Source organism: Lactuca virosa, chromosome 6 (assembly GCF_052849685.1).
Source record: "Lactuca virosa cultivar CGN04683 chromosome 6, Lactuca_virosa_CGN04683_v6, whole genome shotgun sequence".
Taxonomy (NCBI): Eukaryota; Viridiplantae; Streptophyta; class Magnoliopsida; order Asterales; family Asteraceae; genus Lactuca; species Lactuca virosa.
This window is the reverse complement of record NC_136431.1, coordinates 59,029,318-59,054,507: the sequence shown is the minus strand read 5'-3', so window position 1 is coordinate 59,054,507 and position 25,190 is coordinate 59,029,318. Positions and strand designations below refer to the sequence as shown.

At 38.2% G+C, this 25,190-nt stretch overlaps 2 protein-coding genes across 2 annotated transcripts; both read right to left on the bottom strand.

Moving 5' to 3' along the window:
- Positions 1-22,780: 22,780 nt before the first annotated feature.
- Positions 22,781-23,464, bottom strand: LOC145121567 (uncharacterized). Its single transcript, XM_079057292.1, has one exon. The coding sequence runs from the start codon at positions 23,462-23,464 to the stop codon at positions 22,781-22,783; it is 684 nt and encodes a 227-aa protein (XP_078913418.1).
- An 852-nt stretch (positions 23,465-24,316) lies between these two features.
- LOC145121566 (uncharacterized) lies at positions 24,317-24,808 on the bottom strand. Its single transcript, XM_079057291.1, has one exon. The coding sequence runs from the start codon at positions 24,806-24,808 to the stop codon at positions 24,317-24,319; it is 492 nt and encodes a 163-aa protein (XP_078913417.1).
- Between the last annotated feature and the right edge of the window lie 382 nt (positions 24,809-25,190).

The window sequence follows — 25,190 nt, the reverse complement described above, 5'->3', positions numbered from 1 at the left end:
CATTTTATAATTACCCATATATGTCCTTGCCATGCATTTTAACATCTTAAATCCTTTCCATGCATGCAACTTAATAACAAACAACCAACTTAATAAAAAACAACAAATAACTAAAAATAACAACCAACTTACTGTTATCATGCTGTCGCGTGCGTATTAAGCAAATAAATTTATCACTGCTGGTTGCACTAAAAAAATATAGCACAGGGAAGCAGGGTCGAATCCTCAGGGACACTGCCTAAAAGTCAATTCCTTTTTGCATCAGACACATCTAGTCAAGAAACAGAATATAAAAGGGGGTTTTAATTATAAACTAAAAACAAAAAATGCAGTGATATTAAATTAAACGAAAATCAATAATAAAAGTGGTTTCAGTTCTGATGCGACTTTCCTAATCATGCAACTAACCCAAGTCTGATTATTAGAGATGCGTTTTATCTAAGCTGGTACTGAGAAAAACTAACAAGCTCTAGTATAATCTCTTTTACCTTATTTAGTTAACCAAAACAAGCTCTTTGAATTAACCTTAAATTTTTACTGTTCAATTAAACAAGCTCTTAATTAAATCAGAAAAATTTCATTAAGTTCTTTGTAAAATTCCCAGCAGTACCTAATACTTCTCACAAGCTCGAAAGCGTAAAGATACGATTTTTACAGTTTATATTAGAGTTAAATCCCAAAACGGAACCAATCTGATACTTGTTACTTTTACCAGTTGACAAGAACAATTACGGATTCTATTAACTGATTAACTAGAATGATAAAACCCTAGCTAGGTGATCAAACTAACAAGAATTTAAAACCAAACATTCATTAAGCTCAAAACTTAAAAATCTAGATAGAAACAAAAAAAAATCAAATCTGAAAACTAATCACATGAAAAGTACTAGTCTATGTAGAATTGAAAACTAAAGTTTACCCAGACATGGCTAAAAACGAATTCAAACTAGATAAAAGAAACATCTACTGATCAATCTTCTAAACTAAATATGTGTGATGATTCGCAGCCTTCAGATCTTCAAAAATCACTGAAAGACTTCGAAAATCGCCTTCTGAAGTGGTTTTCTTCGTCTGGAATCGTCCAACTCTTACAACTGATTATGAGGGATGTATTTATACTCAAGTTGGAAGCTTTCAGAACAAGAAACGGATAACATGCGATCACATGTATTGAGGTTGCGATCGCAGGTTTGAAAATAAACGCGTCACGAGCCTTTTTAATGAATTAGGAAGCTATTTCAACACTTTTTGGCAAAGTTGCGATCGCATATAGCAAAGTTGCGATTGCATGTTTTGATTTTTTACTCTCGGATGAATTTTTGGCACTAAAAAACCTCGAAGACAAGTTGCGACCAAACTTGCAATCTCATAAAGGCTCCATGCGATTGCATGGACAAGAGTTGCAATCGCATGTTTTGCCTAAGACATCCAAAATTTCGTCTACTTTTCAGATCATTTTGAATCTCGTCAATCGGAGTTATGGTTCATGAGATATGGTCAAAATACTGGCAGGGGTTCAAAGTTGCCAACAACATCCTTTAGTTTCAGATTGTAGATTCTATCTTCGTGTGATCAATTTGATCAAATGTTTCTTGACCAAAACATATTCCAAGCATTCCTCAACATCCTCCTTCAGTTCCAACTCCATTTTAAGCTCCAAACGCGCATCCAATTGCTCCCAAAGCACTACTCCACTCGAACTATCTGAAATTGTCATAAAAACATGAGCTGTACGGGAATTCTAACAAAATACATGAGCCGAACATTATTTACATAAATGACATGCAAATGTACAAAATATGATCCTAAATGCTAATAAAAACTACCCTAAAAGATGAATAAAATGGCATCTAACAAATTACCCCAAGCTTAAACCTTACTTGCCCTCAAGTAAGAAAAAAGAATAAAACAATATAAACATATGGAAAGATGTAGATGACATAAAAAGGAACTTAGAATATAAACTAAAACAAGATTAAGGAAACTAAAAATTTAAACTCTATCAAAATACTTCACTCTTTTTTTGTTCACATGATCAGATTTCACTACGAGGAAGCTCCAATGAAATCACTACCTAGACAACAGTCTCAATACTTTATATTAACGATTTGGATTTCATATTTAATAAGTCAAACTAAGCTTGAGAAAATTTTTTTTACGCCGAATTAAATTTGTGAAAACAATGTATTTTTTAAAAACCATTTCACAAAAATTCGTTTATAAAAACTTAGCTTGACCAACCCCTCCTTTTTTTCTGAACTCGTCCAGTAAACGCGGTAAGCTCCATTATGGACAGAAAATCCAAGCTTATCCCTACGATTCCACTATCGAGGGATCAATCTATGGTGAACATGCAATCCTAGATGCTTTGGATCTATGTTTTCTCTAATTATACATGCATTTTCAATTTTCCAAAGCATACATCCTAACTAGCATACAATTGAAGCTATACAATATAAAAACTAATTTAGATGAATACCTCTTGATGTAGGGTGTAGTTATTGGCCTTTGAAATCTTGAGCACCTCAAGTGTGATGTCTCTAATGTGTCACAAACACCAAATGCAAGAGGAGACTTGAGAGAATAAGTTACTTAGATCAAAATTGATTATGACTCTCTTAGAATCAATCGTGTAACCGATTTTGGTTCTAGGGAGGTCCTTTTAGAGTGTAGCAAATCCTAGGGTTACACCTTGCAAACCCTAATGACCTTTCATATTACTTAGGCTCCATGGGTTAAACCTCCATGGACTATCTCATTGGTTTAGCCCATCCTAAATAACCATGGATCATTAGCCCACACTATAAGAATCATTGATTTACATAATCAATCCCCACATATTTAATTAGTCTCTTTTGATCACAAAATTAATTCCAAATTAATTCTTGATCAATACTAATTAAATAATATGGTTTCTCAATTAATATATTATACTTATAATATATTAATAAATCATAAACAACCTTATTCTCAAAAGTCCATCCTATCAAATTGCACTGGTGAAGGCAACCCAAAAGGACCATGCTACTATCGGTTCAAGTACATCCCAGTTATAGTTATGGGCTTAGACACTAAATCTAACAGTCTCCCACTTGGATAAGTCTAATAACTATAACTGCCAATGCAACTCCAAAACCCGATTAGCAATCATAGCTCTCAAAAGCCGTTGTCGAACTCTGACGCAGTCAGTGACACGTCCTTTAGATAAGGGATCATATACTCCTCTGTTCTCAAGATATCTATGCGGACAAATACATGGAACATAGTCATACTTATTGTCCTGCAATTTGTTTCCCGATTTCCGATTCGTCTGACATAGAACATAGCTGAACACATCAATTTAGTTCTGACCGGGCCCGACACATAGTGAAAAAAGAATCATCGAGGGACCAATATATCGCTTTTAATCCTCTTAGGATAAAAGGAATAGATAAACTTCGACATTATATGCTTTTACTAACTACTCATTAAGTCATGCACAACGATACGTTTTATAACATCAAGTTACTGATGCGTTTTCGTATCATCAATGCACAACCAACTCGTAGTCAAAAACTCATATATCTTAGTTTGAAGATTATATGATATTATCGTCTCACAATCACTCGTGATAAATTCCATGAAGTGATTCAGGTGAGTGTGGGTTAATCCAATACTCAAATCTTATTTCAGGAGTACTCACGAATGGTGTAGCAAACTTTTTCTATGTCTAACGCCTTAGACAATCTACAAGCCAACTCATGACAGTCTAGCCTCATTACCTACTTCAAAATTATGATCGACTGTGGATGGTTTGAATAATCTTATTATTCGGGAAGTCAAAACATGCAAAGTGAAACACAAGAATAATACTAATCCTATATGGCCCCAAAACTTTTGAGTATAAATAAAACACCTTTTATTTAATCACCATATTGATTACACATTATTCTTTGTATATTGTTTCGATTTATCAACTAATACTTGAATTAAAACAATAGCTATCCCATGCTCCAAGCATGCACACTATGTTTACTTACGGTCCTTACTTTGTGAAATATATCAATTGTAAACGTTTCCAACGATACTCATTTCACAATTCCAAACGCTTATCGTAAGTGTAAGAATACCAAGTTCTTGCCACTTACTGTAATTTGTTATATTTTAAACTTATATGCAGCGATCCTTTTGTAATGACTTTATACACAAGTCACAGAGACTTTGCCAATTACAAAACTTTCCATTGGATATTGTTACAAGACAATTCCATAGATCCGAAGTCTGATATTCAAAGCACATTCCTTTGAACATCCTTCTTGCATAAAAGTTTCTAACTTTCTCATAGATTCTTGATATCCAACTCCCATTATGGAAACATTTCCATATTTTCCATATGACAACTCATTGTTAATAGAATCTTGTCTATTCATAATAATGTCAATATGGTCCATCATTACTATACTTCCAACTATCCATAAGCAACCAATCTTTGGCGAACCTTGGATTGTTCTTAGCAGTTGTTTAATAACTTTAGTCATATCCAGTTCTAGTCCTTTTTCCTTCTTAATGCCCTAGGTATTTGGAAAATTAGAACTTATGAATATTATAACATATGCAATCGATCCTATACCCGAAGCATATGGGATACGATTCATAATGTCTTACATAAAGACATGATACTTGACCTGTCTTTTGCTATAATATTTCCATATATAGAATTTCCAATGTTGAAGCATTTCAACATGGTATTCATATAAATCCTTGACTAAATTTGATTAAAATCTCAATCTAAACTTTTATAATTAAAATGAAGTATAAGTTCCTCTCCCTTAATTATAGCAAAACAACTTTTCAACCCTGCAACTTTGCGAATTGAAAACTTTGTTTTCTATAACTAACATTGCTAACTTGCAACACTTACCATAATAATTATGCTCCCATTATCATAACAATTATTTTGATACTTGCATAACATTTATGCTCCCACTAGACGTGACATAAATCTAGAAATCAGTTGGACTTCTAGAAATGAATACTTTATTGACTTTCTTACCAAAGTTCAAATTTCTAACACGAGATGCTTCGATAAGCCTTTATCTAAGCTCACACACCTTTTATTAGAAAGCTCATATATGTGTCTAAACAATTTTAGAACTTACAGCAATAAGTCTCAAATGTTTAGACCATTTGCCATTTCTCACAATTCGAACTATGAAGAGGGATGCCGTAGTCATAATCGAATTTGAGAATGCAAATATCACAATTGCTAACTCTTTAAAATCTACTTAGTGAAAGTTTTTTCTCACAGTCATTTTCATGAACAGGAGAGAAACCTTTGTCACTTAGATTTTATGGTGTATGTGTTCCTATCCATGTGAATTTGTCATAACCATAATATTAAGACAAGGTTAGTGACAAATCCAAACTCATATGGACTGAACCTATCTAATCTTAATTCCTTGCCACTCGGTAGCACAAGGGCCTACCATTGCTTCCAAGTTTTTATGTAAACAATTGAGAACTCATAGAACTCACATGCATAGTCAACTTCAACTGGAATGGGCATGGAAACAAGAATATGTCAACACGATAGGTTACAAACCTCAAGTCGTGTGCTAGTGATTAACAATGGGTTTACTCTTGATTAGTTATCGAAACTTTTCAAGATCTTTAAGACTCCCACTGACCTATTGACATATAAGATTCTCTTTGTCAAGAAACTTTACTTGACAACAAATATTCAAGAGTTACTGCAATTTCTTATCAAGACAAACACTTTTGACAATCGGTCTTAGTTGATCTTTTTTTATCCAAAACATTACAACTTACCAATTTCAAATGTACAAGAGTAGAAAACATTTTACTCTACATTTGCTGATATGTCACTCAATATACAATCTTGGAGTATGACTCTAAGATTTGATTTTGGAATGAAGTATGATTCATCTTAATTGATTTAACCATTTCAACAATTCCTGATTCCTCTTCTTAGCCAAACAAATGCACTAAGGCATCCTTAGAGGATCAAATTGTGATATGGTTTTCATAATCATTAATATGATCATAAAACACGATACTCAAGTACTCTCCTATCTTTTCAGATTGGAGAAACTTTTATCTTTTTGCCGACTTTGATTCTTCTTATTCGTTTTGCTATACATTGAGACTTTTCAATGACTCATAATTATACTTAATCTTGTAACCATAACTATATTTACTAACTTTAGTAAACCATAACAAATAGTCTTATCGTTCTTTGTGGTGGACCTGACCAGCGCACAACCAAGTGTACCCGATTCTCTGGTCCTTCACTTAACTCACCTCTGTATGTGAACAAGGAATTAGTCCTAATTTCCTAAAGATGAAGGTTCTCATTCATCATACAATACAAGTTGCATGATCCCAAGTTTCTGTCCAATTGAAACTTGGGTGATGAGAATCTTTCCTTATTTGATAAATTTAGACACTACCACAAACGAAAGAATCAAATCCATATTGCTAAAAATACAAACATCAATTTTCACATATGCCATTGCAAGGAAATATAAAGTAAGATAAAATAAATCTTTTTCTTTATTTATATAATTGCGGAAATACTTTTCCTTACAAGTCAATTACAAATGAAAACTATGTTATTACAAATTTATAAGCAATCTATCATAACTCTTAAGCAGCAGCTCAAAAATCCGATCATCGAACCATGCGATCGAAATCCATCTGTTCGCGATCAGACTTTGCATGCCTTTCCTTTAAGCTTATTTTGATCCTACAAAACATCAAAATGTAAACTTATCACATCATGTATTAAGAATATACAAACAAGAACTTAATAGAGTTAGATAGTGGACTTACCTGAAGTAGAACCATACAATTTGATTAAAATTCTCAGGTGGTCAGGGCAGCTTCGCTTCCAATGTCCCTTTTCTTGGCAATAGAAACAAACAAACTCTTCTGGAATGGTACACGGGACAATCTCAGACTTAGCCTTTCCCTTTCCCTTGGGAAGAGAAACCTTTTCTGGACTTCTAATGTTTCTATTGTCAATGTCCATGGAAGTTTGGGAAGTAGATCTTCTAATCAAATTTGCCTTACCAGTGCGCCAAATCATTGCAGACTCAGCAGCAATAAGCAAATAGGTAAGATCAATAAGGGTCAAGTTGTCATATAGTAGTCTTTAACAAACTGACTATATGACTCGGGAAGTGACTGAAGAACCAAGTCAACAGCCAACTTCCTTGAGACATCGACTCCTAACATTCCCAGACTGTCAATGTGTGACTTCCTCTCCAAGACATGTGCACACACAGATCTTCCATCTTCATGTTTGCTCACCAATAGGGCCTGAGTGACCTTGAACTTTTCAAGTCTTCGAACATGTAGGTCAGGGAGAATAATTGGAGGAGGTGGAGGAAGTGAAGTATGATATTTTGGAATATCATCTTCCTATGGAAAGCCTTTTCCAATAGATTCGGGAAAACCATGTTGGTTTAGTGTCTAAGCTCGTAACCATATTTGGTAAGTACTTGACCCGGTTGTGCATGGTCATTTTGGGTTGCCTTCACCAAAGCAACTTGACTGGAGAAATAATAGAGAAGGAGGTTATTATGGTTTATTAATATATTATAAGATTAATATATTAAAAGAGAAATCATATTTGGTAACATTGGTCAAGAATTAATTAAGAATTGATTTTTGTGATAAAAAAGAAGTTAACTGAACTTAGGGGACTGAACTGTAATTATGTGATAGTTACAAAGTTGGGCAAGGAAGCACTATATGATAGGGTGGACGAATTCAAGGGGATAAGGCCTTAGAATTCGTCCAAGATAAGGGTTCTAGAATTATCCTTTGGGCTGCTTGGTGGCTAAGCAACCAGATAAGGATAGGGACTGAAACCCTAATTCCTACACCAATATAAAGGACCCTTGGCATAAGAAATTCGGGCACTTGATCCCTAGAGTTCCTAGAGCCAAATTTCTACCTCTCCCCTCTCTCTCTCTCTCTTGCTTCTTCAATTGCTCTTGGTGTTTGTGAGCCATTAGTGGTACTACACTTGTGGTACTTGCTTTCAAAGATAAAAGGATTCAAGAAACAAGTTGTTATTACAATATAACAACAAGAGGTATGTAATTCATTCTTCCTTATGATTTTCGAAATTACTAGGAGCATGCTAGGTTTCTTTTGTGTTCATAATGTTGTATGACTAATAGTGAAAACATAGATCTATACTAGGGTTGCATGCACACATAGGATTGTTTGTATAAAACCCATCAGTGGTATCAAAGCATTAGGTTTTTGTTTTCAATTAGTTTTATACAAAAGTATGAATTTGACATATTAGGGTTTATAGCCAATAAACCCTAATGGCATGATTTTCGAAATTAGGGTTCATAAACCCTAGATTTCGAAATTTGATAGGGTTTCCCAAACCCTTTCCTTAGCATCTGAGATTTCGAATTTTAGGGTTATCTAACCCTAGGGTTTCGAAATTTGCTTCCTCTCCAAGATAAGAACCCTAAAGTTTAGGGATTTGGATAATGCCATATCTTGTAATTATCCCTTAATTGTTTAAATATGGTAATTAAAGATTTTTGAATTATCCCATCCAAATTTTCGAATTTTAGGGGATTTAAGGGATTAGGTTAAATTAATTGTTTAATTTAATAAGATAATCCTTCAAGATTTAATAATTTAAATTAATTGTTTAATTTTGGGATAATTATTAAATTAAAGTTTTAATATTTAAGATTTTAAAATTAAAAGGTTATAATTTTCGAAAATTTTAAATATGATTAAAACCCTAGTATTTTGAAATGTTTAAAGTACACCCTTATACTATTATAATATTATAAGATTAATAATTATATATATGTATAAGATTAAGCTAGTCTTACCGTTAGTAGGTCTCATTCATGAAGCCGATCTATAAGGGGGTATAAGGTTATGACCTATAAAATGACCGTTTAATGGGTGTCCACTCTCACTCACCGCTTCCTTGATTGGTGGAGGGTCGTTAGCCGAACGAGTAGGATAGGGCAACTAATTTCTCATTAAAAGTATAATGGTTAATAAAGTAACTAAATGTTTTATAAAATTCCCAAATTTTAGTTACTTTAGGAAAAAGTGAATTGATGCAATTCCATGAAATTACACTTTGTACCTTTGCTAAGACGTTAGTGGAGCGTGTGTGGTTAACCGGTTGTAACGCCCGTGTTTCTAGGCTAGGCATTAATATTGACGTAATAGTCTAGGTTAACCTTTGTAACTCATTTTGAAGTAATAAAGATGAATTATGTGAATATTATGTGAATTATGTGCTTATCTGCTTAATTATTATGATTAATGATAAAAATAAGCGTCGAAAATAAATATTAGATAAAACCGATATCTATTAAGAAAGTTGTAGTGTCTGAAACAAGGATTCCGGAGATATAAAGAATACCGAAATCCGAGTTATAACGAAGAAGGTATGACCTGTCAAAGTTTCGCGACAGAACCGGTATGCCACTGCGTGACGTAAATAGTGAATTTACGATAGAACGATTTTTAGCCTTAGAGATCTAAATAAAAGTCGTAGTATTCGTTAAACCGGGAATTTTTATAAAAAGAACGCCCAAATCTGACTTCGTATGAGGAAGTTATGATTTTTCTAAGTCTCAGCTTAGTAGTAGACAGCTAAAAACTCGAATTTTAGATCGAGTGATTTTTAGCCGACACAAGCTAAATGAGAATCGAAGGTCTCGTCAATAGTAGTACAACGGTAAAAAGACAGACGAAAACGCACGTCGGATGAAGAAGTTATGAATTTTTAACGGACTTTTCATGTTCCGGCCCGTTAAAAATATAATATTAAAAATAAAGTCAAAATTAGCCGACGGAGTCTAAACGAAAGTTGTAGAGCATAATTTTACCTATGCGTGCATATAAAGAACGTCAAAAACGGAGCTCGTATGCGAAAGTTATGGATTTTAGAAGTTTGGGACACAAAATTCGAGAAACATGCTAAAACCGAGGAATTTCGCATGGCTGGGGTTCGGCCACGTCACCCTCGCTCGCAGGCCGCTTCGTGTCCGCCACGTGCTAGTTGCTGATTCGACCGAAGGTGCGGCCTAGTAAGAACTCGACACGCGTCGCACAGGTGGCAGATCCGAAGCGAGCCACCTGCCCTTGCCTCGCATCCGACGCGCGTCCGTCCCCTCCGAATCCGAGCCTCGCATCTGCTGCCGCGTGGAGCCTTCTCAGCCGTAGATCTTCGGACTCGCCCCTATAAATAGAAGCGTGCGAACCCTCCTGGTGATAATTTGGAAAATTGCCACTTTTCACCCCTTAAACAATATTTTTATCATTTCGACTTCCCCCGAAGCCCCGGGATCATACCAAACACCTGAAATACGTTCCGAAGTGCCCGAAGACCCGGAAAAATTTACCTTTTCGGTTTTGAAGCTCAACCTTCGCAAGGCCCGGTTTTTCATTAAAAAGCTCCCGGTTTCATCGAAAACGATCGTTTTAGGAAACGAAGTGCTGCCCGATTATCCTTAAATTAAGTGAGTGTATAGTCACTTTCATCTTACACATAGATAGGAAGTATTTTATATAAAATACATGCTATGTGAATATATATATATATATACATATATAGTTTATTTATTTGAGATGGATGATGAATGAATGATTTATACAGGTTTTTAAATAAATTAAACTGTATATGTATTTTTATCTACAAATGTGTTGAGTAAAACATAGGTAGATAGTTGATGTGTGATGAAATAAAATGGTGAGAGGCCTCGATGTTATTGTGATCCAGTCATCTAGCGGAGTATGGATGACGACCACGAACGTTTCTAGATAGTCCTGTGGAACGCTGGCAGGCTCGCAACCTGTAGGTGTTAATGAGCTTGGGTGTTCATTTGCTGTACTCCATCCCCCACATGGTTGCCTTATTTGACATAAATTGCTTGGAAACCCCCAAAGTAGTGTTGTCGCCCCGATGAAAATCCTTAGACTAGGTCCATTGTGATAGTTGTTTTAGGGACGTAAAGTGAGGATAACGGGAATGGGTAATCAGGTTGTTGTTGTTTGATGAAATTAATAAATTTATTTATTGTGGGTTGAAAACCCTATATGCTCACCAGGCTCCCAAGCCTGACCCACTCAGTTTTCTTTGTATTACAGGTAGTGGCGCGAGAGCATAAGTTGAACGACTTATCAAGATATTTTGACTATAGGCCTGTAGTGTATATAACTGTTGTAAGGCTTATAATGTGCCGTTTATGCTTTTGGTCTGTATCGGAACATGACATCCCGAGTTTTGTTATATAATGAAAATACATTTCTTTAAGAAATGCTTTGGTAAATCTTATTTTATCATATTTCGTTTTGGGAACAAATTCTGCAACTCTTTTAATCAAATGATTACTCTGAAATTATTTTAAAAGCATAAATTAAATCGGTCTTTTCTGGCCGTGAATTTGGGGATGTCACACTGGCACACTAATTGGGCTCTAAGAAAAGGTAGCAAAGGGTGACTCAATGTTTGTCATAGTTCGATGGAGCGTGTGTGGTTAACCGGCACATCGAATAGGTGACTGTAACAATGAGGGCACCATGTACATTTGCATGGTTATTCACACCAGCTTTGTGATCCTTGGCATCCCAGTCACAAACAAGAGGGGCATATCGAAATTTAAACATGCCATTGAAAATTTCAATGAATCTCAAAAGATCTAGGAGTTTTCAATACATTTAAAACTTAATCTCTTTTTCGTTTTTCATGGTGGAGAATTAGTGAATCGTCATTCACTTACCTTCAAATTATTTACTTGTTAGATTACGACATCCCTCTTCTAATTTGTAAATAATGTTGTTGGATCCTAGCCCTAATTTCTCATTTGGGTGTTTAATTGGGGATTCATTTCTAATCAAACTTTGTTCTTTGTTCTTTTCAGATGTCGAACGTCAACAACAACGCTTCTGGTTCAACTTCCTCTGGCTCGTTCTCACTCATAAACTTGTGTGGGAGAGTGATCTTTGACGGGACCAATTTCAATGATTGGATCCGCAACATTCGAATGGTCACTCGTTACGAGGACAAAGAGTATGTACTCGATGAGAAGCTGAAGGAGATTGACATCAACACTGCCTCTGCTGAAGAGATCGCGGCCTTTGAGGCCCACGAGCGTGATGCCACGAAAGTTCATTGCATCATGCTGGCGACTATGACTGCAGAACTCCAGAAGTCCTATGAGGACATGTACCCCTATGAGATGCATCAAGATCTGCTGGACCGGTACCACCAGAGCGCTAGGCAAGAAAGGTACGAGATCATCACTTCGATGATCACTACCAAAATGGGTAATGGAGAGTCCCTTACCGCTCATCTGCAAAAGATGCAGAGATATGTCGATCGCCTGCTAAAGTTGAATGTGAACTTTGATGAAGAGCTGGCAATTGATATCATCCTTCATTCCTTGCCTTCCTACTATAGCCAGTTCCGCATGACCTACCACATGAACAATGAGGAGGTCTTTTTGAGCAAGCTTCAGGGCTTATTGAGAACTGCTGAGAGCAACCTCATGGACAAATATGTTGTATCAACTCCAACTCCCGCTGCTGCCCCTGTCTTGGCAATAGGGCAAGGGAAGGGTAAGAAGAGGAAGGCTCCCTCAAAGAGCCACCACAAGGGAAATTCCCAAGATGGAACCTCTTCTAGTGGAACCAAAGTTGGTTCTGCTAAACCCAACTCTAACCCTAAGGAGGCAGAGTGCCACCACTGCCACAAGATAGGGCATTGGAAGAGAAGTTGCCCAGAATATCTGCAAGCTATCAAGGATGGAAAGATTAAGCCGTCCTTTGCAGGTATTTACACTATTAAATCTAATGATTCATCGCATGCTATTTCTTGGGTTCTTGATACAGGATGTGATTTTCACATATGTTTTGATTTGCAGGGACTAAGAAGAAATAGGGATGTGGAGCGTGGAAGGATAAACCTAATCATGGGAAACAGAAGATCGTCGCCTGTCACCAAGATTGGAGTATATTCCTTAGTTCTTAGTAATGGATTAGGTTTAGATTTAAATAATTGTTGCTATTCGCCAGATATGGCAAGAAACATGATTTCATTTCATGGTTTATATAGACAAGGATTTAGATATTCATTTGATAATGAAAAGGGTTCTATTTATGCTTATCTTAATAGTGTTTTATATTTTGAAGCATTGCCTTGTAATGGAATATATGAAACTATGATGGTTGTAGACAATTTAGGAAATGATATGTTGTGTATTGATTCTTCCAATGATTTGGATAAAGCATGCTTGTGGCATTGTCGTATTTGACATGTCAACAAGAAATGCATAGCCCAACTCCAAAATGATGGAGTATTGGAGTCATTCGACCTTAGGGACGATGATGTGTGCGAGTCTTGTTTGCTTGGAAAGATGACCAAGTCACCCTTCACTGGCACTTGTGCAAGGGGTGAGGGTTTATTGGATCTCATACATACAGATGTATGTGGACCTTTTAGATCCACCCCAAGGGATGCGTGCTGCGTTTACGTGACTTTTACCGATGATTATAGCAGATATGGTTATATCTACTTAATCAGGCATAAGTCAGAAACCTTTGAACAGTTCAAAGAGTTCAAGAAAGAAGTGGAGAATCAGTTGGGCAGGAAAATCAAGATGCCTCGATCTGATCGAGGTGGAGAATACCTAAGTCTTGAATTCCACGACTACCTCAAGGAATGCGGAATTGTTTCGCAATTAACGCTACCTAGGACACCAAAGTTGAATGATGTGGCTGAGAGGCATAATCGAACCTTTCTAGACATGGTTCGTTCCATGATGAGTCGTGCTTCACTACCTATCTCATTCTGGGGGTATGCCTTAGAAACTGCCGCCCGTATCCTTAACTTAGCCCCTACGAAGAAGGTTGCCAAAACACCTCACGAGATGTGGACAGGGAAGGCTCCCTTGTTAGCACATATCAAGGTTTGGGGTTGCGAGGCTTTCATAAGACGAGAGACTCACGAAAAGCTCGAACCTCTTAGTGAGCGATGTATTTTCATCGGCTACCCGCAGAAATCCTTTGGATATCTCTTCTATAGACCGAGTGACAATGTTGTCTTCGTTGCGAGGAGAGGGGTTTTCCGAGAGCGAGAGCTCATAAGCCAAGGAGACAGTGGGAGGCAAATCGATCTTGAAGAGCTTCAAGAGTCAAGCGATGAAGGAACCTCTAACACTGGCGCTCAACCCGGGGAGGAAACTCCGGTTGAACCGATTGACGAGTCCTTACCTCTTAGACGTTCCGAAAGGGTTAGTGTTCCACCCCAGTTTTATAGTTTTCATATTACTACAGAAGGGGATACGATCATTAGTGATAGTACACTAGTGAATCTGGATGAACCTAACAGCTATAAGGAAGCCATGACAGGCCCGACGTCTGCGAAATGGAAAGAGGCTATGGACACCGAGACTCAATCCATGTATGACAACCAAGTTTGGAACTTGGTTGATCATGTACCAGGTCGTAAGACGGTCGGGTGCAAATGGATCTTCAAGAAGAAGACCGGCATGTATGGGAATGTGCACACTTATAAGGCACGATTGGTTGCAAAGGGCTTTACTCAAACTCCCGGAGTTGACTATGATGAAACCTTCTCACTAGTTGCAAAGATAAAGTCTACTAGGGTGATGCTGGCCATTGCTGCATTTCATGATTATGAAATATGGCAAATGGATGTCAAAACCGCTTTCCTTAATGGGAAGTTGGCTGAGGATGTTTACATGGCTCAGCCAGAGGGTTTTGTCAATGCGAAGCATCCCAATATAGTGTGTAAGCTTGAGAAGTCCATTTATGGACTTAAGCAAGCGTCTCGCAGATGGAATCTTTGTTTTGATGAGAAGGTCAAAGAGTTTGGCTTTCTGCGAAGCAAGGATGAATCATGTGTATATGTCAAAGCCAGTGGGAGTATAGTAAGCTTCCTCGTATTGTATGTCGATGACATACTGCTCATAGGAAACGACATCCCGACGCTGCAGAAAGTTAAGTCCTGGCTTGGGAAGTGCTTCGCTATGAAGGACCTCGGAGAGGCTGCCTATATTTTGGGAATAAGGATAGTGAGAAACAGAAGTAAGAGACTAATAGGACTTAGTCAGAATACTTACTTAGACAAGGTACTAAAACGTTTTAGTATGGAGAATTCAAAGAAGGGGGAGTTACCGATCCAAAGTAATGCCAAGTTGCGTAAGACTCAAAGCCCGAGTACCGAAGTCGAGATAGCAGAAATGAGCCGAGTACCTTACGCTTCCACAATTGGCTCGATCATGTATGTGATGACTTGTACTCGCCCTGATGTGGCCTTCGCTTTGAGCATGGTCAGCGGATATCAAGGAAACCCTGGAAAAGCACATTGGATTGCAGTCAAAAACATTCTTAAGTACCTTCGGAGGACCAAGGAATGGTTCCTAGTCCTCGGTGGGAGTGATGACTTAAAGGTGCGAGGGTACAATGACGCCAGTTTTCAGACCGACAGGGACAACTACCGTTCGCAGTCGGGCTGGGTCTTTACCCTTAATGGAGGAGCAGTGACTTGGAAAAGTTCCAAGCAAGAGACCGTAGCTGATTCAACGTGCAAATCAGAGTACATTGCAGCAAGCGACGCGTCAAAAGAGGCAATATGGCTGAAGAATTTCATTGGAGACCTTGGAGTAGTGCCAGCCATACAGGAGCCTATGGAAATTTTCTGTGATAATGAAGGAGCGGTTGCCTTGACCAAGGAACCGAGGGATCATGGTAGATCTCGGCATATCGACAGAAAATATCACTTTATTCGACATCGGGTAGAAGAAGGACTCCTCGTATTAAAGAGGGTATCGTCAGAAGATAACCCAGCAGATCCGCTTACGAAGGGACTGAGTAGGGTTAAGCACTTACAGCACGCTAGGAGCATTGGGCTGAAGGACGATATTAATTTGGATTAGATAGTTTAGAAACGTGTAATAGATAAATGTAATTGACATTTGATGATTAAAAAAATAAGTATTATTTATTAGTAAAGTTACTGTCTTATGTTAATTGTTTACCTATTGTTTCATTTTGCATGTTTTGACTTCCTGAATAATAAATTTATTCGAACGGTCCACAGTCGTTCATATGTTGGAAGTAGGTATGAATGAAGACTGTCATGAACTGGTGTGTAGATTGTCTAAAGTGTATTAGACATAGCAAACGTTTTCTACAACGTTCATGAGTGCTTAGGAACAAGTTTTGAGCATTGGAATAAACCCACGCTTGCTGGAATCACTTCATGGAATTTATCACGAGTGATCGCAAGACGCTAATATCATATGGTCTTAAAACCTAGATATATGGTTTATTGTTTTCTAATTGGTTATGCATTGATAATGCGTAAACGCATCAGTAACTTGATGTTATAAAACGCATTGTTGTGTATGATTTAATTAATGAATAGTAAATGCATATAAGTCGAAGTTTATCTGTTCCTTTTATCCTAAGAGGGTAAAAGTGATATTAGGGCCCCTCGATGGTTTGGTTTGACTTATGTGCCGGGCCCGGTCAGGATTGAATTGATGTGTTCAATTAAGTTCTATGTCAAACGAATCTGAGATCGAGAAACAAATTGCTGGGCAATAAGTATGACTATGTTCCATGTAATTGTCCACACGATATCTAGAACAGAGGATTATACGATCCCTTATCTAAAGGACAGGTTACTGATAAGATCAGAATTCGACAGCATATTTGAGAGGTACGGTTGCTAATCGGGTTGTACTTGCTTTTATGATTACTAGACTTATCCAAGTGGGAGACTGTTGGTTTAGTGTCTAAGCCCGTAACCATATTTGGTAAGTACTTGACCCGGTTGTGCATGGTCCTTTTGGGTTGCCTTCACCAAAGCAACTTGACTGGAGAAATAATAGAGAAGGAGGTTATTATGGTTTATTAATATATTATAATATTAATATATTAAAAGAGAAATCATATTTGGTTAATTAACATTGGTCAAGAATTAATTAAGAATTGATTTTTGTGATAAAAAAGAAGTTAATTGAACTTAGGGGACTGAACTGTAATTATGTTATAGTTACAAAGTTGGGCAAGGAAGCCCTATATGATAGGGTGGACGAATTCAAGGGGATAAGGCCTTAGAATTCGTCCAAGATAAGGGTTCTAGAATTATCCTTTAGGCTGCTTGGTGGTTAAGCAACCAGATAAGGATAAAGATTGAAACCCTAATTCCTATACCTATATAAAGGACCATTGGCATAAGAAATTCGGGCACTTGATCCCTAGAGTTCCTAGAGCCGAATTTCTACCTCTCCTCTCTCTCTCTCTCTCTCTCTCTCTCTTGCTTCTTTAATTGCTCTTGGTGTTTGTGAGCCATTAGAGGTACTACACTTGTGGTACTTGCTTTCAAAGATAAAAGGATTCAAGAAACAAGTTGTTATTACAATATAACAACAAGAGGTATGTAATTCATTCTTCCTTATGATTTTCGAAATTACTAGGAGCATGTTAGGTTTCTTTTGTGTTCATAATGTTGTATGACTAATAGTGAAAACATAGATCCATACTAGGGTTGCATGCACACATAGGATTGTTTGTATAAAACCCATCAGACCATAGTTGTCTGACCTAGAAATCTATAATGGGAGAAATTCAAGTTAGTTGATTTAAGTCCTTAATATTACACCCAAAACAAAATATTAAGGCTAGGACCCAACACAATATTTTACAATTGCGAAGAGGGATGCCGTAATCCAATTGTAAAATATTTGAAGGTAGGTAAATGACGATTTACCAATTTCCACCATGAAAAACGAAACAGATTATTAAGTTTTAAATGGATTGAAATTCCTAGATTCTATGAGATTCGTTGAACTTTTCAATGACATGTTTAAATCTCGATTGTGCCCTTCAAGTTTGCGACTGGGATGCCGAGGATCACAAACAAGGTGTGAATAACCATGCAAATTAGCTTGGTACACTCAATGTTACAAATCACCTAATCAACGTGCCGGTTAACCACACACGCTCCATTGATCTATGATTAACATCAAGCTACCCTTTACCACACATTGTCAGTCCCAGATTAGTGTGCCGGTTAACCACACACGCTCCACTAACGACTTAACAAGTTGCAAAGTGTAATTTCATGGATTAGCACCATTTTCACATTTTCCTAAAGTAACTAAGAATGGGAATTGAATAAAAGTTTAGTTACTTTATAATTATCATTATACTTTTAACGAGAATTAATGTCCTATCCTACCCGTTCGGCTAACGACCCTCCACCAGTCAGGAAGCGGTGGGTGAGAGTGGACACCCATTAAAATGCCATTTTATAGGCAGTAACCTTATACCCCCCTTATAGACCGGCTTCGTGAATGAGGCCTACTAACGGTAAGACTGACTTTGGATCTATTTTTCTCTAATTATAAATGCATTTTCAATTTTCCAAAGCATACATCCTAACTAGCATATAATTGAAGCTATACAATATAAAAACTAGTTTAGATGAATACCTCTTGATGTAGGGAGTAGTTCTTGGCCATTGAAAGCTTAAGCACCTCAAGTGTGATGCCTCTAATGTGTCACAAACACCAAATGCAAGAGAAGGCTTGAGAGAATAAGTTACTTATCTCAAAATCGATTATGACTCTCTTAGAATCAATGGTGTAACCGATTTTGGTTCTAGGGAGGTCCTTTTATAGTGTAGCAAATGCTAGGGTTACACGTTGCAAACCCTAATGACCTTTCATATTACTTAGGATCCATGGGTTAAACCTCCATGGACTATCCATGGACTATCTCATTGGTTTAGCCCATCCTAAATAACCATGGATCATTAGCCCACACTATAAGAATCATTGATTTACATAATCAATCCCCACATATTTAATTAGTCTCTTTTGATCACAAAATTAATTCCAAATTAATTCTTGATCAATACTAATTAAATAATATGATTTCTCAATTAATATATTATACTTATAATATATTAATAAATCATAAATAACCTTATTCTCAAAAGTCCATCCTATCAAATTACACTGGTGAAGGCAACCCAAAAGGACCATGCTACTATCGGGTCAAGTACATCCCAACTATAGTTATGGGCTTAGACACTAAATCCAACAAATCAGCGGTCTTGGACCGCTTCAGCGCCGGTTGCGACTGAGTCGGGGCCTGTCTCTGCTCTCTCAACTGTAACTCAAGCTCAAGCTCACGCCGCATAACGGCCTCCTGTAAATCCAGTAATGTATCACAACGCTGGGTAGCAACAAACTGTCTGATGTCGGTCTTGAGCATGCTCAAATAATGTGTCATCTGAGTATGCTCGGAAGCAAACTACAGGCAAAACAGCGTCGTCTCAGTAAACATACGGGTGATCTCCGTCACCGACTCCAATCCCTATCTCAAATCCAAAAACTCCTTTGTCAGCCGCTCTTGCTCAACCCGCAGAATGTAGCGAGTATGGAACATCTCCCTGAACTGATCCCATGTAACCACAACTCTCTGCTCATCAGAATACGACCCCGCCATCAATGTCCACCAGTCCTTCGCTCCGGACCTCAACAGGTTCAGAGCACACTTGACCTTCTGGTGAGTAAGACATGAGCATGTGAAAAAGCATCCCTCCACGTCATATAGCCACCTCATGGCTATGACCGGGTCATGAACTCCATCATAGGTCGGGGGCTTCATATTATCGAAGTCCCGATACTGAAAAGCCCGACTGGCCCGACCACCTGCAGCTGATACGGCTGCGGAAGCTGCAGCGGTAGCTGTCTCAACAATGGCTGCATAGTGCTCATCAATGTACTCAACCATAGCGGTCTTAATAGATCCAAACATCTCCGGCAACTAACCCCGGAGAAGTGTAGCAACCTCATCATGCAGGATCTCCCTAATCCTGACATCCAACTCATCTGGTGTCATCTGACCAATGGTCTCGGGCACTGCTGGTCCACCCTGACTGCCATCTCAAGTTAATACCTAAAATAACCTTCTTGACGAAGTGTCCACGCAACTCATTAAATCCATTATCTTCATTGGGACAAGGCCCAATACCAAGTCCTTAACTTGAAGGTCCATATACATAAAGCCCATTATTGGCCCGATTTACCAAATTGGGCCTAACTCCCTAATTGGGCCTAATCCCAAGATCCATTATCAGAACTTGGCCTAAACATTATATTCATGAAGTCCAGCAAAGGCCCAAATCCAATTAGTCCATAAACAGCCCAAAACTCGAAGCCCAATTGACAAAGGCCCAATAGAGGAAGTACGCGGGGCGTACTCCTCTGGTACGTGGGGCGTACTCGTCCAGATGTTGAACACCATCGGGGTGGTTGACCCATTACGCTGGGCGTACGCAGTGTCTTGCCAAAATCTTATTAAGTGCTTAATGGCTTAAGCACTTAAGCCCAAACTTCAGATCCAGAGACCTAACGTCCCTAGGACCCATAAAGTCACGAACTTTATCCCTTTGGACGTCCAGAAAACTCTTAATACTTGGTCTTAATCCATTAAGACCTTCTTATTCCATGCATGGGACACATTCAGCTATTGGGACCTTATTTTTATCACTTAGGACCTCTTTTAAGGTCTGAAAGGACAGCTCATTCCGTCCAAAACATAACATGCACCATTTTGGGACTTTTGGGAAAAGAATGTTTCCATTAAGCTAAAATGTCTAGATCTATAACATACAAGTATAAAGTTCCAAGCTTTTTACCTTCTGGAGCTTCTAGGGCACAACACAACTTCAGATCTATAGCCTTGTTCTCCTTCTCCAACACTTGATGCAATGTCTTCACCTTCAAGAGTTCAAAATACACACCAACTCACACTCACACACAAAACTAGGGTTTGGAACGTTTTCTGTAAGATGGAGGCTGAGAATGATGAGAGCAAAATGAGCCATAAGGATGTTTATATAGCCTCCAAGCCCTAAATATTAGGGTTTCCTCCTGACATTAGTACGCCCAGTGTACACAAGTTTACGCCCAACGTACTAAGGCGGACCTTAGTATGCTTAGCGTACTCTTATGTACGCGCAACGTACTCCTTCTTGGCCCCAATGTTGCAACTTTGGCCCTTAAACTCATCTTGACTCTACACTTCCAACCCCAAGGACTATAAATGACAAGGTAATGATAAAGGAGGGTTCGAAAATACCTGCAAAATCTCGGGATGTTACAATTAGTTATTACAAAATGTTTTCAAAATAGTTTCATATCATAGAATCCCTGAAATCAAAGTCATAAAATATGAGGAGGTGCACGATCAGCCTTCGCCTTCCCACGATCATCCGATGTACCTGAAACAAAATCCACAACTGTAAGCCAGAAGCTTAGTGAGTTCCACAACCGTTGAATACCAATTTTGGCTAAGGGTCTAAACATAGGGTAATAGTCCATTTTACTTTTTCCCAATTTGGGCCAAGGCCCAATTCCAATTTCTTGATCCAAAGGCCCAAATATACAAGGCCCATAATTGGCCCAATTTCCAAACTAGGCCTAAATCCCTTATTGGGCCTTAACCAAAGATCTGGTCCTCTATCTAGCGCACAATTACACTTATCTAGATGATCCAGTAGGGCCCAAGCATCAAGGCCCAACAGATGGCCTAATACCCGAAGCCCAAAATAGCTAAGCCCAACAGGCTGAGTACGCGGGGCGTACTCAGCTGTATGCTCGGCGTAAACACCTTGACCGAAAAACGGGATGCTGACCACCTACGCCCGGCGTACGCCTTGGTACGCCCAGCGTACGCTATGGCCATGCAAAACTTCATTAAGTTCTTAATACACCTCGTCCAGACGTCCCAAGTTAGATCTACACTTAAAAAGATGTCCCAAACCATAAAGTTTCCAACTTCATGGTTATGCATGCCCTAGAAGTCCATAAACTCAAAACCCTTGTTTGTATTAACCATTTAAGACCTTTATAGCTTGCATGAAACCCCTAAATGGGACAAGATAGCATTTTTATGGTCCAAAACACTCTACATCTTCTAAAAGGACGGATCCTTTGGTCTTAGAGTAGCTTAACTCATAAAGACCAAGAAAAGGGACCTATTTACTCATAAAATTTCCATGCAAGATCTATGGGGAAATACAAGTAAAGGTAAAGGCTTTTTACCTTCTAGAGCTTCCCCAAGGGATGAAGATCACAGATCCAAAGCTTGAATCCACACCAAGGCTCTTCAAGGAGTCTCCTCTTCTTCTTCTTCTTCTCAACCCAAAGAACTCTCACATACTCAAACTCACACATACACAAGGCTAGGGTTTGGAAAACGTCTCAATGGTATGGAGGCTGAAAGTGTTGGGAGAAATGAGCTATAAGGATACTTATATACCACCCAAACCCTAAATATTAGGGTTTCACCTGACGTGAGTACGCCCAACGTACACAAGTGTATGCCCAGCATACTAGGGTATCTCATGGCTACACCCTTCCATCCCCAAGGACTAAAAATGACAAAATAATAATAAAAGGGAGGATTCAGAAATACCTGCAAATTCCGGGATGTTACACTTTAGCCAACTCCTCCAATGTATATGATAAATTCCTATATGCAAACTTTTCTTGCACAGAGACATTAGAAAACCCACAGCAGCCCTCTGACAAAGGACTGCTGGTACCCATATAATTAACAAAAATATTTTCAGAAGGAACATTATCATCATTAATTTGAAATTTAACCACTTCCTCATCAAACTCCATTGAAATCATTCCATTAAAAACATCAATTTTTGTTTTTTCAGTTTTCATATAAGCCTTCCCAAAATAATAGAGTTTGTATTTGAAGGGTCCAAGTTTTCCATGTCCAAAATGTAAAAATCAGCGTGAAAAATCAGATTATCCACTTGGACAAGAACATCCTCCAGCACACCTTTTGGGTGTACTGTCGTGTGGTCAGCCAACTGTATAATTGTCCCGGTCTCTTGTAAAGTTCTCATTTTTAATTTTTCAAAAACAGAATTGGAAAGGACATTGACTGAAGCTCCTAAATCAAGCATAGCTTTTGGAAAATCAAGGTTCCCTAATTTACAAGGAACTAAGAAAATTCCCGGATCCTTGCACTTTGGAGGCAAACCTTTTTGCAAAATTAAAGAAATATTTTTGCCAGCTTTTACAATCTCATTAAATTTCATTTTTTTCTTTGAGACACATAAATTTTTCAGAAATTTAGCATAGCGAGGGATATGTTGGATAACATCTAAAAGTGGGATATTTACCTCAACCTTGCGAATTTTTTTCATAATATCTTCATCGTCTCTTTCGCGCTTCGTATTCCTCAATCTTGATGGAAATGGAGGTAAAGGCTTGTAATCTTTCAGATTCTGTTGGACTGGTGTTGGAGTTTCTTTTTCTTCCAACTTTTCAGATTCTTCTTCAACCAACACCTCTTCAAACTCTTCAGCTTCAGCTCTTTTTTCTGTCTCATCCATATCTCCTTCATCTATTAGAACTTCTTCAAATTCTTCATCAGCTTCGTCTGGTTCAGATATGTTTGGGCCTCCATATGTTTTCTCGCTTCTCAAGCAAATAACACTAACATTGTGCTTTGGAATATTTTCTGTGTGCCCTTGTAACTTTCCTTAAGAGTCTACACGACCCACAAAAGTGGCAAGTTGAGACACCTGCTGCTCCAGATTCTTAATACTAGCTCTGATTTCGGTATGGAATGCTTGGGTACTCGTGGCAAGATTCTTCACTATATCTTCTAAGGCCACGCTGGAACTACTGGGTTGCTGATGTGTGTTCTGATTCTAGTAATTCGGGTTCTGGAAATTTTGATGTTGAAAGTTTGTCTGCTGAAAACCCGATGGTGGTTGAAATTGTTGTCTTTGCTGATAATTTCGCTGCTGCTGAAATCCTGATGGCATCTGATATTGCTGCTTCTGCTGAAAATTATTCTGGTAATCATTTTGATAGCCTCCAATAGCTTTTACTGCAGTTGTATCCTCTTGTAGTAACAGACATATATATGTTGGATGTTCCGTCTTCAAACAGATGCCACCTGGTTTCTTCGTAGCTGCTTTTTCTTTTGTCAAGAGCAGAACGGATTTCATCAATTCATATATCCGAGCTTCCATATGAACATTGCTGACTTCCTTAACTCCCCTTGGCTGATCTGGATACCACTCGTCTTCATTTCTGGAATGTTTAGACTTGATCGCCAGCTTTTCGATCGGCTCTCTAATTTCAGTTGGTGTCATATCACCCAAAGAACCACCACTGGAAGCATTTATCAGGCGCCTCTCCATGGGTGTCAGTCATTCACAAAAGCAATTATAAAGTTAATAGTCGCTGATCCCATATTGTGGACACCGAACCAGAAGCTTTTTGAACCTCTCCCAGTAAGTATGTAAAGCTTCTCTTTTTCCTTGTTTGATCCCAAGGATTTCTCTTTTGAGACTGGAAACTCGTGTTTCTGGAAAGTATTTCTCTAAAAACAGCTTTGCGAGCTCGGTCCAAGTGGTGATGGAACCAGATGGGAGTTGATATAACCATTCCCTTGCTGAATCTTGAAGTGAAAAGGGGAATGCCCTTAACTTTATCTGGTCTTCTGTGACAACATGAGACTTCATTCCGGAACAAACCACATGAAATTCCTTGAGGAATTTATGTGGGTCTTCGTTTTCTAGACCGCAAAATGTGGTAAGAAGATGAATCAGCCCATATTCATGTTCAAAGTTATGGGCTTCTGGAAACATGATGCAGAGGGGCTGCTGGTTGACCTCTTGAGTGACCCACTCTCTAAGAGTCTTTTCTGCTTCGTCTCCACTCATATTTGATCCTTTTTATTCGGATTCTGAAGAATCTATGGGTTCAGATTTAACGGAAGAGGGTGGGGACTATCTTTTATAAGGGTTGTTTTGAGGAGAAGATGGGGGTACTATTGGAAAAAACGGATCTGATTCGTTCCACAAGGGAGTGCCTTGTGGTGTGCAGGTTTCTGGAAGTACTGAAGATGATGATGAACCAGCTAATTGTTTTCTCTTTTTTGCTTCTTTCTTTCAGTTTCCTTGCAGTTCGCTCAATTTCTGGATCAAAAACTAAAGGTGTACCTGAATGAAAAATTCTTGGCATAAACTATTAGAAAGCACCGTGTCCCCGACAACGACGCCAATTTGTTAACACGCTGTTATGCACGTATTAAGAAAATAAATT